General features: G+C 49.9%; 1 protein-coding gene across 1 annotated transcript; it reads right to left on the bottom strand.

Moving 5' to 3' along the window:
- Nucleotides 1-973: 973 nt before the first annotated feature.
- Nucleotides 974-19751, bottom strand: Rhobtb2 (Rho related BTB domain containing 2). The gene is made up of 10 exons (XM_008850514.3): nucleotides 19166-19751; nucleotides 13904-14105; nucleotides 13188-13291; nucleotides 11832-12017; nucleotides 10013-11031; nucleotides 9638-9756; nucleotides 7391-7541; nucleotides 3117-3205; nucleotides 2255-2360; nucleotides 974-2106 (listed from the first exon to the last, which is right to left on the bottom strand). Exons 2-10 carry the CDS (start codon nucleotides 14093-14095, stop codon nucleotides 1889-1891), a joined length of 2184 nt encoding a protein of 727 aa, XP_008848736.1. The 5' UTR covers nucleotides 14096-14105; nucleotides 19166-19751; the 3' UTR covers nucleotides 974-1888.
- Between the last annotated feature and the right edge of the window lie 980 nt (nucleotides 19752-20731).

Here is a 20731-nt window from a genome sequence, read left to right as displayed (position 1 = left end):
ACAGGTCCCGGGAGGTGTGCCCCAAAGTGTGTCCTCAAGGAAAAGTGTGAGAGGTTGCAGTCCATGCCTGCAGGTTCCTTAGCACACTTGAACTCGGCTGTAGGGAGCCTGACCAGCCAGTAGAGGGCAGCACACAACTCGCTTCCCAATAGCTATTCCAGAGAACTTCAGAGGGTCCGGCACATTCAACACGGGTTTACCCTCCCGTGAGACCTGCTGCTGCCTGTTCCTTCTAACAAGGTCAAGGTCAGAGCGCTAGGTCTTAGTACAATACAGTCGTCGTGCGGTTACACTTGCTTCTGAGTCTGCCCCAGACCTGAGCAATCCGTCCTTCCTAACACATCTCAGGGGAGGGGACTCTTGAACTCTCATGACTCACACCCCTGTGGGACTTCAACTTATAAGTCTAAAAAGGGTGAAGTATGGGTTAGGGTTAGGAAATGGGAGGGGACAGTTGAGGCCTAGCATTTGTCCCATGGGGGCTTTGAGCTGTTGTGTTCATCTTCCCAACTCCTCTCTGGACTAACCTGCTTTTCCTCCTGCTCAGTTCTCCCCCACTTTCCTTTACCCTCAACCAGCACTAGGTTGGGTTGTGAGCCCTGTGACCTTTCGTTTCAGGAGACACCTGTTCTCCAGGTGTGTCCTCTCCCCACACATCTGACTCCAGCTCTAAACCCTTCCCGCAAAGCACACTCCATGTGCATTCTTTGAGGTCACCCTTGGAAGACGTCAGCCTGCATCAAGATAGAAAAAGCGCATTGCTACTTGAACCCCGAAGCCAAAGCTTTCTCCTCAACCCTGCAACCTAGTCACAGGAAGACTCAGACCAGGGCATCCTCAGCCAGTGGCCACAGGTCCTCTCCTGAAAGGCATCAGAGTGGATGGTATAATTGACCCTTTATGTCCACAATATGGCAACCCCTATTTGGCTCTATGAAAATGTATGCTCTACAGGGTCTCTTTTTGGACCTTCATTCTTCAGGGAATAGAGGATAGAGCGGTCTTGGTGGTGGCAATTTTGAGTTGGTTTTCACTGATTTTGCCCCACCCCATAAAAAGCAGTGCTACCCAGAGGCAGGGGAAGAGGCCCAGAGGAGCATGGGATTGCTGAGTGCAGAACCCACCCTTCCTTCTTCCACACCCCAACTTTTTCCTTTGCTTTCTATGGTGCCAGTGTGAGGTGTGCAGGAGGGGTGAAGGAGAAGTTTATCAATGCACCAAGAGGCACTGCCTCCAGGCCTGGAGTGCTGAACAACGCTGCTGCCCACCACCAGGCCTGCACTATCTGCAGCCCTGGAAGGATGGTGGCAGGACATGGTCTACCCCATGCTCCCACTAGCAGCCACAACTCATGGTACAGAAACCTTGATGTGGGCTCTGAAGACTTCACTTCTACCCTGACTTCTCCAGTGAGGATTTGAGTAAGCCCACAAGGCAATGCCCCCTAAATACTTTGCAACTGTCAAGTCTGTTGGTGGAAAAATCATGACCAGCAAAGAGAGGACCTTTGCTGCTTTGGGGGAGGAGGCTACCTCCCCAGCCAAAGCAGAGCTCAAGACATACAGATAAGTCCATGTGCAAGGTTGTTTTCCCCCATTGACTCTAGGGTCCTCAAGTCCAGAGAGAAAATGCCAGAGCGCCGAGCTCTTTCCCACCTCGGGGCTCGTGTCTCCTGCCCTGCCTGGAATTGTAGGTGGACCCTACTCTGATCTGTAGGGCCTGGCTCCTCTTGGGCTGCCACCTTAGCTGGTGAGAACAGCTCCACCCTTAGGGTCCTGGTTGGGTAAGCCCCCCGTCCCCTATTGGGTGGAGGGGGTGATGCAAAAGAGCGGAAGGACAAGGGCAAATGGGAACAACAGCAGCAGGGTCAGAAGAGGGTGGCAGCGTCTCAGACCACGGCCGAGGAGGAGGATGGGGACGCTGAGCCTGCTGCAGAGGAGGACGGTGAGGAGGGACTGTTCCAGAACAGCCACCTCCGCTTAGGCTGCCGCCGTAGGTGTAGATAATCCTCCTTCTCCCGCTCCTTCCGGGCCCGCTGATAGTGATCCTCTTCTTTCAGGTACCAGACCGGCGGCCACCGATGCTTCTCAAAGTACTCCTGGTTTTCTGGAACAGAAGGTGGGAGTGGGGGACTGAGTTATGAGGAACACAGAGCTGGAGGCACCCCCAGGTCAGCACCAAGCCCACCTTGCCCACAGTCCATGTTGCTTAGCTCCAGCTGCAGCAACTTGCAGGGATTGGCCAGGCTACTCACCTGGGGACATGGCCTTCATGTCTCGGGGAAACTTGCGGCACACGTTGTTGTAGTTAGTGCAGATGTGATGGAGACACCAGTCAGCTAATTGGTATGCACAGTGGAACTGTGGATTGAACAGACATGATCTGTACCAGAGCAAGGAATCTGCATAGATGTCTACAATGGCTTGAGCTGCAGCACTGGGCAGTGTAGACAAATATCCTGAAGTCATAAGAGGACCACCTTCAAAATCAAGCCCACTCGGGACTTAGGAAGATGATGTTTGATGTAGGTTCCTGGGCCCCACTGCCAACCCAGTTCTTACCCTCAGCATCTACCTTACTGATAGCCACACCCCACCCCCTCTCAGGTGGGGTTTCCTCCTGCCTTTGCCCACCCCAGCTTTTACCCACCTGGTTCCCTTCTTCCATCAGCAGCCTAAGTAGTCCACAATGAGATGTGGGCAGCCAGGCTTAGAGAAATCTGGCACCAGCCCCACTCAGAGACTGAGTTCCTGGCATTGTGACTTGTTTGTTTGGTAACAAGGAGGCCAGCTGTTAATTTCAGAGGGAGAGTCCTCAGTGTCTCCTAGAGGACCCCAGCCTTAGCCTGGGATCCCCTCCACTGACCTGTGAGTGGCCTCAAGTCTCAGTGCCTTCCTCCCAGGCCAGCTTTCCTTTCAGAAGTCCAGAAGCTCTTTAGCTGCTTCCAGATGTACACAAGAAGATAAGCTCCACCCACCTGGGCAGCCAAGGCCAACACAGCAGGTTTTCTATTCCTACCTCTCAGAAACCCCTACTCTCTGCTTATGGGCAGGCAGAGCCTGGAGTTAAGGCTGTTGAGTTAAGGCTGTTGTCAGTTCTTTCCCCTGCCACAATACCTGTGCCAATTCCAGGAACACAAGGACGTCCCCATCGATGTCCACCATCATCTGGGTTGCTTCCATTAGCCCGGTCACGGTGTACTGCTCTGTGACATACACAGCCAACAATCAGCTGGAGAACCATCAAAGGACCTGCACTGCTAATGCACTGCAGTAGGGGACTGCTTCAGGGAGTGATTCAGACAGATCAGGCCAGGGACAAGTTCCAACAGGCTAGAGAGACTCTGGGAGACTTAAGAGTATTCCCACCAGGGGGGAATCAGGGATGAGGGCAAGACCTCAGTGGGGAGGGGATAGGAGATGAAAAGTTATGTTAAGCTTACTAAAATGACTTCAAATTACAAGGATCCCACTTTATAATCTGATATACAGAGGGCCACAGCACCTGATACAATTAGCCACTGATGCAGAGAGGGCCTGGAGCCTCACGTTTGTTGAAAACGAAACTAGCCTGAGAGCTATGATCTAGAACTGAGTTAAACCTATTTATATTAATTTAAATTTTATTAACAAAGTGTGTATTAATCTTAAATTTTACATTAAAACACTTATATGGAGAAAGCAAACACCCTTGGTCCTGCATTTTAATTAGAAGTATCAGAATAAACTCATTAGGTAGTTTATCCTTAAAAAGATGAATATATTTTCCAGCTACAGCAAAGGCCTGGAAACAGTAACCAGTCCAAGAGCAGTGAGCATTTGTAGCGTACTTGTCCACTTCCAATCAAAAAACCCAGGACTTCTAGCATGTAAAGGCCCTGGGCCCAGGACCACAAGAAGCCAGGGTATCCTGGGGAAATGGCTGATTCCCGGGCTGCAACAGGAATGTCCATGATGGAGCTGGGAGAGCTCTCCATCCCAAATAGCAAGGAAACCCAAAGACTGGAGTGAACATGAAAAGACTTCAACTGGCTAAAGGTACAGTATTTGAGGTTCCATAGGATAAATGCCCTGGGTATGATGGTGTGCACCTGTAATTCTAGCATTTGGGGAGCTGAAGCAGGAGGATCAGGAGTTCAAGCCCAGCCTCAGCTACATAGTGAGTTCGAGCCCAGCTCAGGCTACTTGAGACTGTCTCAAAAACGAAAACAAAACAAAAAGAGAGAAATGCAGTTAACTTAAACCAATCAAATATGTTCAAACCTAAGAGTTCATGACAATACTTTAAAAGTACACACAAACTAATTGGTCACCCTCAAGGATGAGATGAAAGAAATGTATCTCAAAATATTGGAAAATGAAAGGAAAACAAAAACAAGATCGACTGTTCTCCCTGTAAGAACTATATTGGGTAACCAAACAGTAGAGAATGGAAGTTTCTCTCTTTGTAGAAGTCTTCCAACAGATACATGAAGAAGAGGTGGCTGAGTCGGGATCTTACAACTTTTCAATACCTAATCAGCTGATGGGTCCAGGCAGTGATACTCAATAGCTATTAGCATCACAAAAAGAAAGAAAAGAACCTGCCACTTGGTGAAGAAGAGAAACAGCCTATAAGGCACTTTCTCTGGGATTTTTGTGGGGGGAAGGGGGAGTTGAGACAGGGTCTCCCTATAGCCCCAGCTGGCTTGGAACTCACTATGTAGACCAGGCTGGCCTCAATCTCACAGATATTTGCCTGCCTCTGCCTTGGGAGAGTTGGGATTAAAATGTGCACCACTATGCCTGACCCAAGCATTTTTTTTTTTTAAGTGCACCAGGATCCTGTTCCTAAATCAAATGACTGGTTTAAAAGAAATCTGGCGTACAGAGGACTATATTGAACTACATCATGGAAATGCAATTGTGGGGCTAGAGATGTAGCCCCCTTGCCTAGCATGCATGAAGCCCTGGGTTTAATCCCTAGTACCACATAAACTGGGGGTAGTGGTGGATGACTATAATCAGAAGTTCAAGGTCATCCCCACTACACACTCAAGTTCAAGGCCACTTTAGCTAATCTATAGAAAACTCCATCTCAAAATAAAGCCTCAAATGTCTCAGAAATGTAATCATTATTCAAGGCTAATCTGGCCTATATGAGACCCTCTCAAGGAGAAGGGGAGAGAGCGGGGGAGGGGAAGGAGGAAGAAGAAGAATGATGCAGCCACTAAACATCGAGATTGTTGAAAACTACAAGACCAAAAGACCAGTGTTGGGTCAGCAAGATGGCTCAGTGGCTAAAGGCACTTGCTGCCAAGTCTGATGATCTGAGTTCAATCCCCAGAACCCACCTGGTGAAAGAACTGGACTGACTGCTGCCAATTGTCCTCTAATCTCCGCATGTAGGCATGGTACCCTTGTGAACATGCATGCAAATGTACACATACACACTAATTTTTTTTAGGACCAGCATTGGTTTGTTTTTCAACAAATTCTGGGAGGATTTTTTTTTAATGGACAATTAGTTATTCATTGATCGACTAGAAGTTAAAAGATATATGAAAAAAACCAAGCTATGATGCTTAAGGAAGCATGCCTGCATCATAGAACTGGAAATTACTGTAAGAGAAGTGTGGGTCCCTCTGAGGAGAAGAGAGTGATCAGTAATGCGAAGGGAGAAGTGGAAACCTTCGGTATGGCCAGGCAGGTTCCAGCTCTTGACATTCATCAAGATTGGAAAAGTATTTTGCTCTATAATTCATTAAGCTGTTTTATTTACTTGTGTTATACTTTACAACAAACTAGTTGAAGTGTGAATTAATAACTTTGCAAAATGTAAAGCCATTACTAACTACATGGAATTCAGCATCTCCCACAGATCCTTAACAAGGGGGGTAGTCATATTTTCATGCACATTTTCTAATGTGCATAGACCATTTCCAGGGAAAAGTAATTTGATGTTATTTTCTGCAAGGCTTTTCACATAGCAGTACAGTTTGACATTTTAAATGGCAGCCATGGGAAAATTATCTATGTGGGCTTAACCAAGGGTGCTTCTCTGATGTGTTTCCAATTGCTCAACTTAACGAAAAGAACTTTTAGAAATATCTTTATGGAGTTTACTTTTCCTTGGGGGTCGTTATTTTGGAGACAGCCTTTTCAAAAGGGAATTACTCCATGTAAGTATTAAGTTTATGGGAAGACCACACCATATTTCATGGGGAGCAAAGAATTCTGAAGCTGTAATCTTGAGACATGGTTCTTACTCCCTGCCCTGAGGTCCCTTTGGACCTAGTGTGGGTTCACTATGGGTTTAACTCTTAATACTCTGACTCATATCAATGATTTCTGCCTCCTTCCTGTGACCACGTTGTCTCTTGTAATTCCTTTCTCATGGATGGCTAGCTTTCCTTGTGTCTGTCCCTATCGTAATTAACTGTATAAGGCCCCAGCAGCTTTAACACTAAGCCCTTGCCTGAATCCTGACTCAAGACCTGCCCTGCACAAGAATACCAACCATGACTTCAACATCAATACAATGTATTGATATCAATACATGGGTATCAAAATCAACAGCAACACAAATGCCAGCTCGCTGGTCTGGCCTCCCTTCGCACCAAAGGCATCCAGCACTGGCACTCAGATTGCCTGTTGTTATATTACTGCCTATATCTTCCTCTGCCCTGAGGGATTCTGGGATTGGGCTATTCTAAAAGCTGAGCCCCAGCTCTCATAATCCTGTGTGTGTGTATGTGTGTGTATGTGTGTGTATCTGATACCGGAGAATGAACTCAGGACCTCACACATGTAGGTAAACACCATATTGAGCTGTATCTCTACCCCATCCCCTTTTTTTGAGATAAGGCTTTGCTAAAGTGTCTAAGCTTATTCTGTAGCTCAGGCAGACCTCGAACTTGGGATCCTCCTGCCTCTGCCTGCTGTGTATCTGGGATGACAGGCTTGGGTCACCATACCAAGCTCTCACAATCCTTACAAGGAATCAAGAGGTTAGTCAATGATGGCTTTATGTTTCTGGAAGAAGGAAAAGAACATGAAGTTAAAGGGGAAGAAGCTGGCAAGGAGACGAGACGTCCAGTAGAAACAGAATTGTGTTCTATTCCTTGGCAATTTCTTGAGCTTGCTTGAGTAAAGGTCAGGTGCCATCGCTTTGTGGTACCACACCTCTGAGGTGACCCTATCAAACGCCAATCTCTCTTACCCACACACTTCCCATCTATGTCCTCAGGCCCAACTATACATATCAGCAGACTGAAGTCCAGGACAGCTTCTTCCCTTGGCACTCCAGCTTTGTCTCCAGGAGGAGAGAGGTGAGAGGTGTGTGATCACTCCCTGGGGTCTCCATGAACTTGCCCCACGGAGGTCCTTTCACACTCCGGGTAGCTAGTTACCTGTGAGAGCGACCAAGTGCGGCAGACAGAGGCGGTTGGCCAAGATAATGAGCTTCATGTCATCCAGGTCTGGGCTGGAGGTGAACATGCCGGTGTAGAGGTACTCCAGCACGGCCCTCATGCAGCTCTTGCTCGTGTATGGAAACACCACCTGGGTTGGGAAGAAGTGGGCAGGTGGCATGAAGTCTAAAGTAGCCAAGAGCAACTCAGTCCCAAGAACTGTAAAGACCAGACCCAGTGGGCTAATCTCCCTGAGCCAGTCTTTTGTGCTGAGTCTGAACCCACTTAGGAGACCCTCAAAACCTTGGCACTGATTGACCACTGGCATTGAGCCCTAGTGTACTGACATCGCCAGTGAATGGGGCTCTGGTGTCTTTTGAAGGGACCTAGATTCTGGTTGGCATCCTGAAACTGCTCTGGCTGGGAGGATGCTTGAAGGAGCCATTTCGATCAGCTACTCCCTGGAGCCCCCTGTGCCTGCAGGGAGCAGCCGAAGTGGGGTGAAGACTGAACAAAAGGAACCAGCTGGCTGCTCAGAGCTGCTGCGTTGGGCCTCTGGGAGCAGCCCTGAAACAAAAACTGCTTTCTCATCAGACGTGACTCTCTCCAGGCTTGCTGGGACTCAGGTAGAGCTTCAGAGTTGGTGTCTACAGTACTGAGAAGCGCCCAGGGTGGGCAGGCCCCTGGGGCTAGAGAATCCTGGTTCTGTGCTTTGTGAGTCCAAGTCCTACTCCTATTTTAGAGACCAATTCAACTCAATTCTTCTGCTTAGCCTTCCCCAATTGCTCACTTCCCAGAAACCTTACGGAGCTATATTCTGCATCACACAATGCGACTGCTGATTGCTCTTTAGTTCAGTTTTTCAGTCAACTGTCTGGTGACCATTGTTTAAGAGATGGGAACTGGGGGCAGCAGGGGTACTTAGCAGAAGTCAAGACTTTGTCTCTGAACTCCTAAGAAATTACAGACCAGCTGGGGAAACTACATGGGGAACTCAGAACTTTACATATCTGTGCAAAGTAGAACCTTGTTAACTACAAGGTAGAGTGATGGGTAACTGATGGCCCAGGAGTCAGAGATGACAGAGAACACTGAGTGCTGTGATCTGGGCTTTTCTGCTTGTCTGGGAGGATGGGAAAGAGGGAGCAGAGTCCAGAGAACACTTCTAGGGGCTCACTGATAGGTCCCTTTCAACTCTAAGCTGAGCTGGTAGCTGAGAAAGTGGAAAATGGGAAGGGGAATGATGGGCACGAATCAGAGAGCAAGGTGACTGTATTTAGCATGTGCTGTTTTTTGTTTTGGTCTTTTTGAGACAGGGTCTCCCTGTAGCCCCAGCTGTCCTGGAACTCTCTATATAGACCAGGCTGGCCTTGATCTCAGAGATTTTCCTGCCTCTGCCTCCCAAGTGCTGGGATTAAAGGCGTGCACCACCACGCCCGGCTCTAGCATGTGCTCTTATAGTCTGCATTTTGATGTTCTGACATCTAGAGCCTTGCTGGTCCTTCCTAGACTACCCCTCCCAGACCCAGCCAGTTCTTGAACTAGCAAAAGAGCTACCTTCAAGTGGGCCTTTTATCTTCAAACTAAGCAATCTAGAACCCACCTCCTAACTGTTTCCTCTCTCATACCCTAGTCTACCGTTGCCTTGCTCCAACCACTCCAGAGCCAGGTACAGGACAACCAGGGTACCTCCACCTTCACCTCCTGGATCTTCCCTGTGTAGCCCCATGTGCATGTCCCTTCCTTGGGATCTGCAACACACTCTACCTTTTCAATAGCATCACCTCCTGATCTGTTGGCCCCACCATACTTCAATAATAATACTAAGACCTATCTTTGAAGACACTGATGAATTCTTGAGACACACTGGACTGTTTTCTAGTTGTTCTATGTGTCTCAGAGAGGCAACAGAGCATAATATAAGGAACCGAGGAACTGTCAGTTCTGAGTTCCAGACCTACCATCCCCTTTCCAGCCATAAAACTTTGTACAAGCCGCACAACCTCTCAGGGTGTCCCTTTCCTGCATACAACATGTGAATGGCATACTATGAGTAAAAGTCATGAGCAAATTAAATGAGGTGTGTATGAACATGCTTTCCAAACTACTAAGCTACTAGAATCCTTGGTTTTAGGAAGCATCAGTGTGCTTGGCACTTGGTCAATGTTACCATTAACTGATGCTCTCTCAGATGCAAAGGATATAAATTCTCTCTCTTTTCCCTTCCCTTCCCATCCCCAGCCTCACCTCCCTGGTGGAACTCTCCACAAATGGTCCCCCAAACATGGCAGCCATCCAATCACAGCTGGAAATCAACAGGGGTTTGTGGGCACTGATGGTCCCATCATCCAGGATGAAGGTCACATCTGTCCAGGAGGAAAAGAGGCATCATGTAAGGACACAGTGGACACATGGGAATCAGCCCTGAGGGCAGTCACTGAGCCCTCACCATGTGACAAAAGTATTAGGCACTAGACAACCAAGCTCTTGGCTTGAGCAACAGAACAGCCATATTTTGAGGACATGAGGAGCTGAAGCAAACTCAGAACACTAAGAGGCCAACTCAGACACCTCAGAAAGTTTGCTGGAGAGCATCCCCTGCCTTCTGAGCATGCACCATACCTGAGAAGGTGCCCTTTGCCAAGCATTCCTTCACCCGGTTGGTCCGGCGGACATGGAAGGCCTTGGTGATCTCCTGATTCATGAAGGCTTCATTGTTGAGAATGTTGGCCACCATCATCCGCAGATCAAAGACCTCCAGCAGCTCAGCGATGTGGGCGATATGCATGAGATCCCGCTCATTCTCACCCAGCTCCCCAGTGTACAGGTATTTGAGAACAGCCCGGAAGGGCCCAGGCTGGATGGAATTGTCCATCTTCACCACCATCATCAGCCGGGATTTGAAGGTCAGAGGATCCTCTGCCATCTCTTCCTGGATGCTCACAAAAGCTCGGCTCCAGGAAGAAAGCACGCGACCCCTGCCGGGCAAGTACCCTGTTCCATTACCCCGTAAGATCCCATCACTGGTGGAGGCCCGGAGGCCCGCAGGACCAGAGCCCCCGGCCTCATCCACACTCTCACACACATCAAAGCTGGCTGCCCGCAGCAGGAATTCCCGCCCGTGGTGGTGGTGGTGATGGTGGTGGTGTTGATCGGGGTGACTCCGGTGGTCCTCTGGGCGGGGGCCCCCTGGCCCTGTGGGGCCTCCCAGCTCTCCCTCACTCAGGTCCATGAGGAACAAGTCGTAGAACTTGGAGGAGGAGGTGGAGAGGTAGATCTTGTGGGCAAAGATGCGCACCCGTTCCTGCAGCACCAGGATGACATCCGCGCAGAGTGGGTCTTCCAGGAGGTGGGCGGGGCACTCCTCACTGCTGGAGGGGGGGTCGGGCACCACGATGATGGGGGGCGGTGGCTTGGGGGGCAGGAAGGGCGCCTGCAGTAGTGGCCGTTGCACATTCCGCAAATGCGACTTCCAGAACTGCAGGTGACGGCGGGAGATGAGTGCAGCCCGGATGGCGTTGTCAAAGACGTCCTTGATGCCAAACTGGGCCACCACGCTGGTCTCATAGTAGGGGATCCCCAACTCCTTGGCCACTTCCCGACCCTTCTCTGGGGGCAGGATCTCATTGGGCTTGATGGGCCTGGTGAGTTGAAGAAGGGAAATGAAACTTGTGATGGTGATGGAGAGGACCTGCCCGTTCTTCCTCAGACTGGGGAGGCTGCTCAGGTTCTGGGTCCTTGACCTTCTCTTCCCTGGCTCTTTCTTCCCTGCCTGGCCTTCAGGTCATTGTCTATGTGAGACCCCATTGACCTCCCCAGTTCTGAGCCCTGATAGTGCCTCCCTCTCAGGTAACCTGCATACAAAACTTCACATTGGCTTTTAATATTATCACATACAGATGTCCCTTGGTATCCAAGGGAGATCCGTTTCAGGATCCCCCTCGGATACCAAATTCATGGAAGCTCAAGTCCTTTATATAAAATGTTACAGTATTTATATAACCTGTGCATATCCCTACTATTCTTTAAATCGTGCTGGATTACTTACATAAGTGTTATGTAAATAGTTGTTACCATGCCTTGTTTGGGAATAATAAAGGGAAAATTCTATACATTCTCCATTCACAGCTGGTTGAATCCACAGATGTGGAACCCATGGATTAGAGAACAACTGTGTTATCTCCAACAAAGTTATAGGACCTTTTCATTCAGATAATGTTTTCTCCTTTTTGTCATTCCTCTCAGAGTATCCCACAGTACTGTTCCCACAGTGTGCACAACAGTTACGTGGAAGGATGAACGAGTAAATGAATGAAAAATCATGCTTATTGGTTCTGATGTGAACTTGCTCCAAATGGAAGGAGATAGATATAAGAAGCCATGGTGACATGGCCTCCCCCTGTGCTCCTTCCCTCTCCCTGGGCACCACCAACACTCCTACCTAGCCAAGGGTCTCCTGGCCCTGTTGACAGCCTCCAGGTCGGCATAGCGCAGGTCCAGCTGGCAGCCCACAAGAATGACAGGAGCTCGGGGGCAGAAGTGCTTGATTTCTGGGTACCACATGGTCTTGACATGGTGGAGGGAATTGGGGTTGGCAATGGAGAAGCACAAAACCACCACATCCGATCTGGGGGGTAGGAAAGAGAGGTTACAGGCAGAGAAAGGTGGTGACAGTTTGCCTGCCTCTGGAAAGAGGGAAGCATGTCTGCCTACTCCTGTCCCCTGTACTAGAGCCCCACCCCTCACTTATGACCTGCTCCCACCATCTTCCACACAATGTATAGCAATTACGCTTCTAATTTATGCCTCTGTTTTAGAGCTCAAAGCCTCCTTTGGCCTTGAACTATCTTGTGAGTTAAAAATTCCCATTTGGGGGCTGGGGAAAGGGTTCAGTGGGATAGAGTGCTTTCTGTGCAAGACTGAGGACCTCAGCTCAGATCCTCAGCACCATGTGAAAATTCAGGCATGGCTGCATACATCTAGAATCCCAGTACTAGGGGGCAGAGACAGGCGAATCACTGGAACTTGCTGGCCAACCAGAGACTAGACAAAATGGTGAGCTCCAGGCTCAGTGAAAAGCCTTGTCTCGAAAGAGAGTTAGAAAGGGATTAAGGAAGATATTCTGACATTGACCTCTAGCCTCCACAGTTGCACTATAACTGCATGCTCCTACACACATATCTAAACACACACGAACATATACATACCCATATACCACTCCCCCTGCAGTCACACACAAATTACTATTTTACCAGGACTAGTGCTGCAGGCCTGCTACTTGGGATGCTAAGACAGGAAAATTGCAAGTCCAAGGCCTGCCTGGGCTACAGAATGAGTTCAAGGTCAGCTGGGCAATTTAGGACGACCCTGTCTCAAAATAAAGCTTTTTGTTTGTCTTGTTTTAAAAAGGACTGGGGACATAGCTCAGTGGTAGAGCATTTGTCTAGTATACACGAAGCTCTAGCTTCAATTGAGGAGAAGGAGGGAAGAGGGACTGGAAGGGAGAAAGAAAGAAGGGAGGGAGGGAGGATGGATGCCATCTCACACTGAGAAAAATCAGCTCAGAGAGACTCAGAGCTACTCGGAGCTAGTAGGTTACAGAGCTGGGACTCAACCAGGCCTCCAAACTCCAAGCCCAGGCTGCTCAGGCTGTCCCCAGCCCCAGGGAATGTCTTCTACCATGGCATTTTCTCCATTCCTTCCTCCCAGTTTTCACTACACAGAATAGCTCGGTTCCTTGGAAAAGCAGGAAAAACCCTCCTTCACAGCTTCCTCCGGCAGCCAAGGCCTTCCCTACCTCCCATAAGCAAAACGGCGATCTTTATGGTGGTCTCCAAAGGTGTCCCAGAGGCGCAGGGAGACGCTGACGTCATCTACCACATCTCGGGAGCGTTCTAGCACCTGGGGCAGGGGGAGACAGGGCAATGGTTCTTGGGGTAGATTCTGGCTCACCCTTGAGAGTCCCTGGTAGCACGGAGGTGGGAGGAGATGGGGAGGACAGGGCTGGTGTGTGTGTGTCTTACACAACCTGCTCATCTACATGAAACCTCTGGAGAATCATCAGGAAGGGTAGACTCCAAGTCAATAGGAAGTGGAAGACACCCTAAGAGGGTAAGCTTGTGGGCTGGAGAAGGGATCCCTTGGGAACCTGCCCATGTCCCAGCTTTCCTTATAGTTGCATATCTATGAGCCGCAGATCTTTTGGTATTCGATCTCTTCCCCTCTCAGCTCTCACCATTTCAATCCTCAGCCCCCGGATTTCCTATTACTTTAATCAATAATTGTACAAGAAGTGGATCCTGGCCAAAGCTGGGGTCCCAGCCATTTTAGCCATTGAAAATGCAAATGGTCAAGGATACCTCTCTGGGGTAGACTTCCCCCACACCTTTCTTCAGGGACTCCTTCTGTTTCAACCACCCTACTCCACCCCTAGGGGGCTATCATGAGCTTAAGAGACACCAAACTACAAGATGCATAGCATGGAACACCCCTCCCTCCAGTCAAAAGTCTTACCTCCTGGCACACACGATACTGGTCAATGGCCCATACCGTGGGCACATGGGTGGCAAGCAGCTGGTACTGAGTGAGGGTGGCATTGCAGGCCCGGGCACAAATAAGCCTGGTCTTGCCCACAGCGTTGTCCCCCACCACCACACACTTGATGGTCTCTACGTTTGGCCTTTCATAATCCATGTCAGAATCCATTAATTGGGACCTGAGGGGCAGAAAGGGAAACATCAGAACAGTTTGGCATGCTAGCCCCCTGAGGATCAGGGCCAGTGCAGGCAGCCCTCTTTCACTGGGACTGTCCCAACATCAAGCACTTATGCTGATGGGAAGAGAGAGGAGTGAACAACTCCAGAGCTATCGCCCTGCAGGGGTCCCAGGGGCTCACTCAGGCTGAGAGGTGTGGTGCCACATGTCTCCCTCTGGTCCCCACACCCTGCAGCTGAGCTTCTGGATGGAGGCAGCCTGTGAGAGATCCCAAGGCAGAAGCTGCTCTGGGCCTGGACCTATCCCCACTCCCCCAGAAAGAACGCCTGGCCTGCCCAGTAGCTCACTTGTTCTCCTCACTCCTCCTCCTTTTCCCTGTTCTGGGGCTCTAGCAGCAGCAGAACAAACAGCTGAGAGAAGCAGAGTTGGGGCCAGGTCCCCACCCCTTCCCAGCATGCTCCAGGGCTGAGACACTTAAAAATTTAATGGACATGTCAGGGTTCCTCAGCAGCTCTCTCACCGTCCCCCATTTCCCCCTGGCCCGCTCACATGGCAGATTTCCAAGACCCAGCCTGCTCAACTCCATTCTCTTTTATGGGGTAGGAGAAGCTTCCCTGGCAGCCTCTTTGAATAGGAACCCTCCTATGCACCTGCTGAGTCCTCAGGCCTCCCTCTTCTACTCTGGTTCTGTCACATTGCCCACGTGGCTTGTTCAACTGAAGGCCCACTTTGAGACAGGGATGGAGGGAGCCACAGGCTGGTATGATAGTACTCCATGCCCCATGGGCTTTCCCATCCCCTGACTGGGCTCCTCGGAATCCCACATCCAGCCCCCAACAGTGAGATCTATCTCCTTTGTACTTCCCATGCAGTACCCCTCATAAACTAAAGGAAACTTAGATTGGAAGACCCCAAACTTCTAGCACTCCAGGGAGAAGCTGACCAGATTGTCTTCATGGGGAACTGGGTACAGGAAGAAGCAAAGGGTCAAGCCCAGCCTGCATTTCCACCTCAGTTTCCTCTGGTGAGGGACAGAGAAGTAGATTGTCCATCCCAGAAAGAGATCCCTCAGATGGACAGCCTGTCTGCAGTTGAAATGTTATGTCAGTGGTTAAAAGGCCGAGACCCTAGACTTGAGGAGGCTTTGAGGGCAGCCTCTCCATTGGCATCTGCCCTTCTAGAAGTGTTAAGCAGGGTGGAAAGGAGTAGGTACACGGTAGGTGTGCTTAGGGTTAGCGGGCTGCCCCTGCTCACACTCTCTATGTGCAGCAAGAATCATCTTGGGGTTAGAGGCACCTGGAGTAAGCCTTCCCAGGCCCAGGAAGGCTGAGTGCAGAGGAGACCTGGAGGCTGCCCAGGCACCTCACTGCTGAGCCATCCAGACCACAGCCAGGCCACCAGCAGCATCATGAGAAGCTTGGTCCTGCCGGGCTGTAACTGGATGCCAACATTCAGGAATGCAGAAATTCTCAAGTAACGATGGCAACTGGGATTTGCTCTAGTGGACACAGCTCAGCAACCTAAGCAAAAAGTACAGCAAGGGCTTTTCAATGAGACAAGCTCCTCCTCCTGCTTGGAATTTTACAGGATCTGGACACTTCAGCTACAAGGGGTCTCCATGCAGCTCTGGCCTCCTTCTCCATGGTAGCCATCCACATCATGTGTGCTCCCTCCTGGTCATCTCCACCAGGCAACTGTTCTAACCATCAGCTTCATCCTCCCTTTCTTTCTCCTGAGCCGAAGACATGGAATCCCATTCAGACAGTCCTAGTCTCAAGTTAGACAGCTAAGGGATGTGTGGGTACCAGGAAGAGTCATGTGGGTGTGGTTTGTGCTTCATCTAGTGGATAACAAAAACCAAAACAAAACAAAAACAGAATCCCACCTACAAAGTAAGATAAAGACAGAAACCCACAGACCGAGAGAACGTCTCTGTGTAGTTTAGATTCAACAATATGAAGGTCTGGAAGCAGAAGGGGAAGGAAGCATAGAGGGCCTCGGTTCTTAAAGCCAGGGGCATGTCCAAGTTCAGATGCTTTATGATGAAGACTCAGGCACACTTTATTTGACTTCACTTCCAGAGTTCAGTAGGGGACAGTGAACCAACAAGTAGAAGACAGGCAATACTGGCCATGCACTTAGGAAACAGATTGGCTGAATTGCTATCTAACCTGAACACTCCAGGCCATCCCCTCCCTGGCTGCCCCTTCAGCCTTCCCTTGTCTATCCTCCAACTGCCTCCTCACATTGGGTCATCTGTCACTCTGGCACCCCTGTCCCAAACTGCAAGCCTCCCTGTCCTATCTAGAAAAAGGCAAATCACTTCACCTTTCTGTGGGCATCAGTCTCTCCCTCTGGAAAATGGGTATGAGGGCGTTGGAAGAAACTTATTGAAATTCGGTAAATTTGTGCCAAGAGAGCCTGGGTGAAAGGAAGCATTTGTCTTCTTATGTAATATGGCATTATATAATGCTAGATTGCATATACATATGTGTAATTATATCTCTCTTTAAGATACAGCCTGGCCCAATTAAGCCAGCAGAACTCTTTGTCTAATCAGGCCTGTGTTAAGCAAGGATCCTGTCCTGGAGACAGCATGCCAACAGTGATATAATTTCCGCTCTAGAATACAGCTACTTTTCTGGACCATTGCTGATGCATGAAACACACTCAGTGAGTTTCTCAACTTCCCCTTTCTGGCACTCTCTCCTTCAATGACTCTAGACTTTTCCTCACAATTGCCTCATCCCTACTCCTTCAGAGCCACCCTGCCCCAGGTGTCACAACCCCCAATTCACTCTGCCTCTTGACAATCTCAAAGTCACTGATATTTCCTCCCCTAACTCTTGTCTCCAAATCACTGTCCCCGCTGCAGAAACAAACTGCACATCTGCTTTCCTGGTTCTTTGTACTCAGTCCAGGGCAGATGCGAAGGTGTGCTCGGATTAGCTACAAACCTCGTGGGCTCCCATTCCCACCCCCACACCCCTACACACACACACTCTTTGCAGAGCTCAAAAAGGCCTCCTTTCCCTCCCACAGCTGATAGGAGGCTTGTTCATCTGTGGCTGCCCTAGTCTGGTTGTCAAGGAAAGAAGGGGAAGGAAGCATAGAGGGCCTCGGTTCTTAAAGCCAGGGGCATGTCCAAGTTCAGATGCTTTATGATGAAGACTCAGGCACACTTTATTTGACTTCACTTCCAGAGTTCAGTAGGGGACAGTGAACCAACAAGTAGAAGACAGGCAATACTGGCCATGCACTTAGGAAACAGATTGGCTGAATTGCTATCTAACCTGAACACTCCAGGCCATCCCCTCCCTGGCTGCCCCTTCAGCCTTCCCTTGTCTATCCTCCAACTGCCTCCTCACATTGGGTCATCTGTCACTCTGGCACCCCTGTCCCAAACTGCAAGCCTCCCTGTCCTATCTAGAAAAAGGCAAATCACTTCACCTTTCTGTGGGCATCAGTCTCTCCCTCTGGAAAATGGGTATGAGGGCGTTGGAAGAAACTTATTGAAATTCGGTAAATTTGTGCCAAGAGAGCCTGGGTGAAAGGAAGCATTTGTCTTCTTATGTAATATGGCATTATATAATGCTAGATTGCATATACATATGTGTAATTATATCTCTCTTTAAGATACAGCCTGGCCCAATTAAGCCAGCAGAACTCTTTGTCTAATCAGGCCTGTGTTAAGCAAGGATCCTGTCCTGGAGACAGCATGCCAACAGTGATATAATTTCCGCTCTAGAATACAGCTACTTTTCTGGACCATTGCTGATGCATGAAACACACTCAGTGAGTTTCTCAACTTCCCCTTTCTGGCACTCTCTCCTTCAATGACTCTAGACTTTTCCTCACAATTGCCTCATCCCTACTCCTTCAGAGCCACCCTGCCCCAGGTGTCACAACCCCCAATTCACTCTGCCTCTTGACAATCTCAAAGTCACTGATATTTCCTCCCCTAACTCTTGTCTCCAAATCACTGTCCCCGCTGCAGAAACAAACTGCACATCTGCTTTCCTGGTTCTTTGTACTCAGTCCAGGGCAGATGCGAAGGTGTGCTCGGATTAGCTACAAACCTCGTGGGCTCCCATTCCCACCCCCACACCCCTACACACACACACTCTTTGCAGAGCTCAAAAAGGCCTCCTTTCCCTCCCACAGCTGATAGGAGGCTTGTTCATCTGTGGCTGCCCTAGTCTGGTTGTCAAGGAAACGACAGAATCTCCCTGGGAGCCTGGCTTGTCTCCTAGCAACCGATATCCCACATCCTGCATCTCACAAAATGTGAAAGGGAGGAAAATCCAGACGATGAAGATAAAAATCAAGGAAGGTGGATAGGAAGGGAGAATCCGGAGGAGAGGAAAGAACAAAGGGTGGATTGGGAATTAAAGGAGCTCCCACCGGGGATGCTGACATTGTAATATGGGCGAAGGTGGAGAGATGGATCCTCCCCACGCAGATAACGTAAAGCAAGGCCCAAAGGGATCTTGAAAGGACATATTAACAAAAATACAAGCCTAAATACAAGATAACCCTTCTCAATTCTACGATACCCAATATTAACAAAGCTCAGGATTTCCACCAGTAGTTTGCCAAAACTCAGCTGGGCGGATCACGATGGAGTTGACTTCAAAGAAACATCTCCACAACCGTCACCAAAACACCCAAATTTCATGAGCTTTAAAAAAAAAAAAGATAAAAAGGAAATATTTCCACAACACTCTCAACTTATTTTTCCCTTGACACGCTGCCTTGCACACACACACACACACACACACACACACCACACACAATTTAAAAATAAATAAGGAAGGGGGAGGGGCGCGACACGTCAAAGCAAGACATCTTCTTTTCCCTAGAAACACCCAGGAAAAGGTTAGTTCCTCGCCCCTCGGAGCCGAGCTTCCTAGGCAAGAACCCAAAGGGACAGCGGAGCCCAAAGGAAGGCAGGAGGGGCGCAGGCAGGGGAGGGGAGGGCGCGGGAGGCAGCGCGAAGGCGAGTCGTTGCCTTTGCAGAGACTGCTTGCAACCCGGCCATAATAGAAATCATTTACTTACACCACCACATGTGACGGGGTAATTTCTAGTGTAGGGAACACATCTCTTCCTGCCGAGCACGCTCATTTTAGTGAGATGCCTGGGGTCACTCCGCGGGTGCAAGTTAGGGCGCCGCCGCCGCGGCCGCTGCGCTGCGCTGGGGTTCCAGCCTCCGGGGCCCGGCTGGATCAGAAACTCTGGCAGAGCAGCCCCGGCCGGCCCGCGGCCCGCGAGCAGCCTCGCGCGCTGCACTGCAGCCACTGCCTCTTCCGGATCAGCATCTCCCCGCGCCCCGGGCGCCCAATGTCATGGAGGCGCGCTGAGCCCGGCTGCGCGTCGCCGCCGCCGTCGCTCCGACCTCAGGCAGCTGGGCCGCGCCGCCGCCCGGCTGTGCTGCGGAGGCTGCGGGCGTTTTTTTTCGCGCGGGAGTGCGAGGCGCGGGGTGAGGCCGGCGCCGCACGGGCGCTGCCTGGAGACGCCGAGAGCCGCAGTCCCGGGGACCGCTCGCGACCTCCTTTTTTCATTCACAAAAAAGGAAAGGGAAAAAAAAAAAGAAAAAAGGAAAGAAAAAAAAAAAAAAATCGCACCCAGGAACCGCAGCCGGGACGAGGACAGCCCACCGCGGCGCGCCGTTGGTGGAAAGGGGCGGGGGGGCGGAGAAAAGGCGGGGAGCGAAGCGGATTGGATGCCTGGAGGCCACGCCTGCGATACGCCCCGCCCCTTCTCTCCTCTCCTGCGCGCGCCCCGCCTCCTCCCTCTTCCCAGGGAGCCAAGGCTGGTGGCCAGCTCAAGTCCCTCCTGACCTGGCCAGGCGCAAAACCTCGCAGGACTCCCACGACGTTTTCCCCCAGGAGACCAGGAAGAAATGCAGAGGTATCCTGGTGCGCCCTGGAAGGGATGCGGGTAAGCCAGGTGTGATGTCTCATACCTGTAATCCCAGTACATGGGAAGCAGAGGTAGGAAGATTGCCATGAATTCAAGGCCAGCCTGAGGTACAAAATGAGACCTGGACTCCAAAAATCAAAGAGCTAAAATAAAATAGAATGATTCTAATGCCATCCATTCTATCCATCAGGTGGAAGCTTCCCTTTTCTTTCTTAAAATTCATTATTGTATGAGTGTATTGCCTATATGTGTGTAAGTGCACCTGTGCAATACCTGCAGATGTTAGAGAGCATTACATAGATGGTTGTTAGCCACCACGTGGGTACTGGGAATTGAACTCAGGTCCTCTGCAAGAGCAGCCACTGCTCTTATCCACTGAGCCATCTCTCCAGCCCTAGAAGCTTGCTTCCCTTTTCAAAGCTGGCTTTGTTAGGATGGTCTAGACTGCTAGAAATCACACTAGACCACTCCTTGTGTTATCAGTTTGGCAGTTACCTCCCGACAGTTTTTAAAATCCAGACTGTCATGCCTCCCAACTCAACCTCCTCCATCACACTTCCAACTTGTGCTCTGAGAATGCAGATCCATTTTGATATTAGTTTATGCAAAATATGATGAAGAAAAATTTAGCAACACCAACAAAAAATCAAACAAAAATTGATTACATACCTGTAATCCCAGCGCTCAGGAGGCTGAGGCAGG

The sequence above is a fragment of the Nannospalax galili genome, unplaced genomic scaffold, assembly GCF_000622305.1.
Source record: "Nannospalax galili isolate Female #2095 unplaced genomic scaffold, S.galili_v1.0 scaffold291, whole genome shotgun sequence".
Taxonomy (NCBI): Eukaryota; Metazoa; Chordata; class Mammalia; order Rodentia; family Spalacidae; genus Nannospalax; species Nannospalax galili.
Note: the sequence above shows the minus strand (reverse complement) of the source record. Positions and strands in the feature narration are given on the sequence as shown.

Excerpts from the sequence above, each read along its gene's own strand:
- Rhobtb2 (XM_008850514.3), bottom strand. The coding sequence starts at position 14,095 with ATGGATTCTGACATGGATTATGAAAGGCCAAACGTAGAGACCATCAAG. Across the intron at positions 11,032-11,831 it reads GCCAGGAGACCCTTGGCTAG|GCCCATCAAGCCCAATGAGA; the intron begins GTAGGAGTGTTG and ends TCAACTCACCAG. Across the intron at positions 2,361-3,116 it reads TGTTCCTGGAATTGGCACAG|TTCCACTGTGCATACCAATT; the intron begins GTATTGTGGCAG and ends TTCAATCCACAG.